This window comes from Propithecus coquereli, unplaced genomic scaffold (assembly GCF_000956105.1).
Source record: "Propithecus coquereli isolate 6110/MARCELLA unplaced genomic scaffold, Pcoq_1.0 Scaffold111, whole genome shotgun sequence".
NCBI classification, from domain to species: Eukaryota; Metazoa; Chordata; class Mammalia; order Primates; family Indriidae; genus Propithecus; species Propithecus coquereli.
The window spans coordinates 4,681,063-4,685,803 of NW_012135081.1; the positions used below are offsets into that span (position 1 = coordinate 4,681,063).

A 4,741-nucleotide genomic window follows, 5' to 3' on the forward strand; every position below is an offset into this window, starting at 1 on the left:
GCAGATAGAACCCGGGAGTGACTTCTTTTTGGGGGGGAAGGGTGTCGCAGAGATGGAGCTGGGAGCAAAGGAGGAAGAGCAGGAAGGTGGGATGGGGACGCCCCACTAAAGTTGTGTAGATCTCTCCTCCACTTCTTCAAGCTGGCAAAGAAAGATAAATAGATATAGACAATAAATTTAAAATAAAGGCGCTTGTATATCTGTGCCAAAGCAAAGAGAAGACTTCTGAGGCTGATGATAAAGGTGCATGAGATCCCGACGTTCTACCCCTCCCACCCGCGGACCACCTTCCCCAGGCTTCCCCTACCCCAGATTTGGGGGCTGAGTTGGCCAGTGGCAGAAGGACGCTACCCTTTCCCTCCTTCCCTCCCTCCACCCCAGCTTCTCCAGTCCCCTCCCACCCTCCCTCCCTCACTGCTGCTGCTGCTCCTGAAAGAAATACATATACACACTATTTAAAAACGCATTTTTAAAAGCCACGTTCCGAACTGACAATCGCTGATCTCGGCTCGCGCAGGGACTGCGGGAGCGTCAGGGCCGACAGAGACGGATTACGTCAAGAAATAGTTCCTCCACCTACCTCGGCAGTCCTCCCCGCCCCTGTGGGGCTCCCGCGCCCAGCTCGGCCCTGGGGGTCCAAGAACCCTGGCTTCGGGGACTGGCATTTTCACCCCATTAAAAATCCTCGTGGTTGGGGGGAGGCCATCTGCTTATGGGTGGACATGGGCATAAGGGGTTCTCTGATGAGGTATGAGCCCTCCTGAGGGGCTGGCCGGTGCCTTGGGTCCATAGTTCCGGAACCCCAGGAAAACGCAGGTCGCGGGGATCAGCAGAGAGAAGGGGGGTGAGGGGGGGGAAAAGCAAGGAAAAAAAAGCCCCTGCGCATTGATCCGCGCCGTATTTTTGGGTAAATACGATCACGTGGGGGCCGGGGAACCAATGAGCTGCGGGGAAAAGGCTGGAAAAATAATTACCTGCCTTGATTGTTCTGTGAGCAGATAAAAAGTACATATACAGTTCATACAATAATCTTATGTATGTAAAACCCTGTTACGATGTCGGCGACGGGGCCCATCAGTAACTATTACGTGGACTCGCTCATCTCTCACGACAATGAAGACCTCCTAGCGTCCAGGTTTCCGGCCACGGGGGCTCACCCCGCCGCCGCCAGACCCAGCGGTTTGGTGCCGGACTGTAGCGATTTTCCGTCCTGTAGCTTCGCGCCCAAGCCGGCAGTGTTCAGCACGTCGTGGGCGCCCGTGCCCTCGCAGTCGTCCGTGGTATATCACCCGTACGGCCCCCAGCCCCACCTCGGCGCCGACACGCGCTACATGCGGACTTGGCTCGAGCCGCTGTCCGGCGCAGTCTCCTTCCCCAGCTTCCCGGCCGGGGGCCGTCACTACGCCCTCAAGCCGGACGCCTACCCCGGCCGCCGAGCGGACTGCGGCCCGGGCGACGGCCGCAGCTACCCGGACTACATGTACGGCTCGCCCGGGGAGCTGCGCGACCGCGCCCCGCAGACACTGCCCTCGCCCGAGGCGGACGCACTCGCGGGCAGCAAGCACAAAGAGGAGAAGGCCGACCTGGACCCCAGTAAGTTGGGAGCAATTTTCCTTTACAACCAGCGCGGGAGGGGAGGGGAGGACGGGCGGGGGGAGCCGGATTACAGCCCCTCTGAACAGCACAGGGAGCGCCGGAGAGGGGCGAGGGCGAGGGGGCGAGGACTCAATAAAAGCGAATTACCTTGGGGAGCTTTCAGGGACAGGAAGGTCTGAGGAGGGGGCCCAGGGAGACAGGTTGGGAGAGGGTCGAGGGGCGCCCCTCTCCCAGAAGCTGGCTTTGATGAGAGACCCCTGCCCCCATCCCAGCCCAGGCTTTTTGGTTCAGTCTCCACTTTCTAAGAAATGCAGACAGGGCCAGGGGATGGGGCGGGGGCGAGGTTCATTTTATGGTTTGAGATGGGACGGAGAGAGAAGAGGAGGACACGGGACAGAGAGGAAATACTCTAGGGAGAAAAATCACCCCTACTCCCAGTCAGCATGGGGTCCTCACGCCACTAGAGATTCATAAAACAGAAGGTCCGTGGACTTCTCCCCTAGGAGCATTGGGTGAGGGTCTGGGGGATTTTGAAGCCTGAGAACTTGTAGAGATCAGGACTTCCAGAGAGAGAAGTGGGGACAAAAGTGGGGTCTGAGTCTTATTAAACTTGAGAACCCTGTTCTGAGGGTCTGGGGTGGGGGACGATTGAGAATGGGGCTCCTGAATGAGGAGTGGGAATCTCCCCAGATTAGAGAATTCTACCCCTCACACACTTCAATCAGGGATACAGGAGCCTTCTGAGTATAGCAAAGAAGGACTGGGGTGGGGGCAGGTGGGAGCTGCAGGGCCAGGAAAAGGGAGAAGAAGGAGAAACAGCAGGGGAGGGGGTTCAGCCCCCAGGGTGTGAGGAAGTGTCTGGGGGAGTCCCAGGAGGGGGCTGCAGGAAATCTTTTCCTCCAGCCTCATAAGGGCCAGGGCCTAATTATATCCTTCTGAAGACTTCCCTCCCTGCCCTCAGCTACTCCCATAAACCTGAAATTGGAGGCTTGGCTCCTGCAGAGCCTGTCCTGGGGCTGACAGGAGGGGGGCACTGGAGGCCAAACAGGGGAGCTAAGATGTGGGAGAGCCTGTCCCCAAGGCCAGCAGCTCTCTGGGGAGAGGAGAAAGACTTTTCCTGTCCCAGCATCACCCTGAGAATTCGCCTTAGCAGGGTTGAACTCCGAGCCGGAGATGGGCGCTGGTGAAGGTGGTGAGGGGTTTAGGGACTCTCAGGGTCAGGAAGCAGAACTGCTAAAATTTCAGGACTTGGTCGTGGGGCTGGAAGGATGGGAGGGGGCAGAGGAGGAGGGAGGTGGGGAGGAGAGAGACCTTGCTATAAAAATAAAAAACAAGAGAGAAGCGTTTATGGGCCTATGAAACGGTTGGGAATTTGGACTTTTTATGAGGATATTCTCAAATTACTACTCTTGAAGCTGAGGACCAGACTGTAGGGGCTTTGATAGCTTCGGATTTCCTACAGTTTTAGGTGCTGGAAACTGAAAAGGGGGGAGATGGGGAGGGGGCAGAATGCAAAAGGAAGAAGGGGGAAATTCCTAAAGCAAAACATGTCCAAATTCAGGTTCAATTGTTGGGTTTGGGGAGCCTGGCTAAGCCTGGGGTGGAGTGGCAGAGGTCCTGGGCTGGAAAGGGGCTCCACTGACCCCTGCCTCTGTTTGGCCCTCCAGGCAACCCCGTGGCCAACTGGATCCACGCCCGCTCCACAAGGAAGAAGCGCTGCCCCTACACCAAGTACCAGACGCTGGAACTGGAGAAGGAGTTTCTCTTCAATATGTATTTAACCAGGGACCGTCGGTACGAGGTGGCCCGGGTTCTCAATCTCACCGAGCGGCAGGTTAAAATCTGGTTTCAGAATCGAAGGATGAAGATGAAAAAGATGAATAAAGAGAAAACCGACAAGGAGCAATCCTAAACCCTGCCTAGCCTGCTGCCTCAGCACAGCCAAGGGAAAAACAAAAACCCCCAAAATACCCCAACCCAGGCGGGAGAGAGCACGAAAAAGAAAAGGAAAGAGCAAGATAGAGAAAAGCCAATCAGCTTAAAAAGAAAAAAAAAAAAAGGGAAGGGGAAAAGGAAAACTCTTGCGATTTGGGAGGGTTCAGTGTTGAGATATTGGTGTTTTAGAGTTAGTTCTACCCAGCGAGGAGGAGGTGGGGAGAGAAACTGCATTCTCTTCCCCCAGCGCAACCGAAATAAATGACACACAAATGTGATTTTTTTTCTCCTTTCTTCAGAGAAGCCAGTACTTGAATCGCTATATTTCTATTTTTTTTTCCTGTATTGTATTTGGTCCAGGCCATCCCTTCCTGGGCCTGGGGCGCTCTGCGTGCAGATTTTGTACAAAAAAGACACACATACACACAATAATGATTCCCAGCCCAGGAGCTGAGTGGCGAGGGCCGGGACCGAGCCGAGGGCTGGGTCAGGCGACACAGGCCAGCGCCTTGGGCTGTACATAGCAGTGTTTCCTCTCACCCTCAGCGTTCAGCGTTCGTCCCCAGCGTCGGTCCTGTAACGTGCTTCTGTTTGTTATGGTAGAACAGCTCTGTGTTAATATATCGAAGTCACTTAAAAAAACAGAAACCTAACTGTATCCAGTTCTCGTTATTTCTCCTCCCTGTGGTTCCAGGCTGCTGTCGTGGAGGAGGCAAGTGCTCAGATCTTCTAGGGGAGGCTGGAGCCAGAAAAGGGGCTCCCTCTACCTCAGAAGGGCAGATGCCTGAGGCTTCTCTCCAGGCAGGGTGGGGTGGGGGTGAGGGCTCCAGGGGCCAGGGTGGAGGCTGCTGAGGCCCAGGCCCAGCTCGTGCCTGCCCCGGCTGGCTGCCTACTAGTTTCCTGGTGGCTAGATGGAGTGCGGGGAGAGGCTCGGCATGAATGGTTTTCCCTGGCTGTAATTAATTGTAATAATTTATGAGTACATGAGATCGGAGGGAAGAGATAGGTGAAGATGAAAGTTGGGTGCTGGGTGAGGGCCCAGGCTGGATTCTTGCCTAACTGCATTGGTGCTTTGGTGCTTCCAGGGATGGCTGGGAAAGAAGGCTGGGAGGGGGCTGAGTGCAGCTAGGAGAAAGGCCTGTCAGGCCTCGGGGAGCAGGACAGGCACTAGGGACTGCAGTGAGAGAAAAAGACAAATACAGAGAGAGAA

The 4,741-nt window shown here is 55.5% G+C and overlaps 1 protein-coding gene across 1 annotated transcript; it reads left to right on the top strand.

Annotated features, from left to right (window-relative positions):
• Positions 1 to 959: 959 nt before the first annotated feature.
• HOXC9 (homeobox C9) lies at positions 960 to 4,168 on the top strand. Its single transcript, XM_012654176.1, has 2 exons — positions 960 to 1,593; positions 3,264 to 4,168. The coding sequence occupies exons 1-2, from the start codon at positions 1,056 to 1,058 to the stop codon at positions 3,506 to 3,508; spliced, it is 783 nt and encodes a 260-aa protein (XP_012509630.1). The 5' UTR covers positions 960 to 1,055; the 3' UTR covers positions 3,509 to 4,168.
• Positions 4,169 to 4,741: the final 573 nt, after the last annotated feature.

Bases quoted from the DNA above. Each gene is read 5' to 3' on its own strand.
- HOXC9 (XM_012654176.1), top strand. From the start codon at position 1,056: ATGTCGGCGACGGGGCCCATCAGTAACTATTACGTGGACTCGCTCATC. The intron at 1,594-3,263 runs GTAAGTTGGGAG...TTGGCCCTCCAG, and splicing joins GAAGGCCGACCTGGACCCCA to GCAACCCCGTGGCCAACTGG.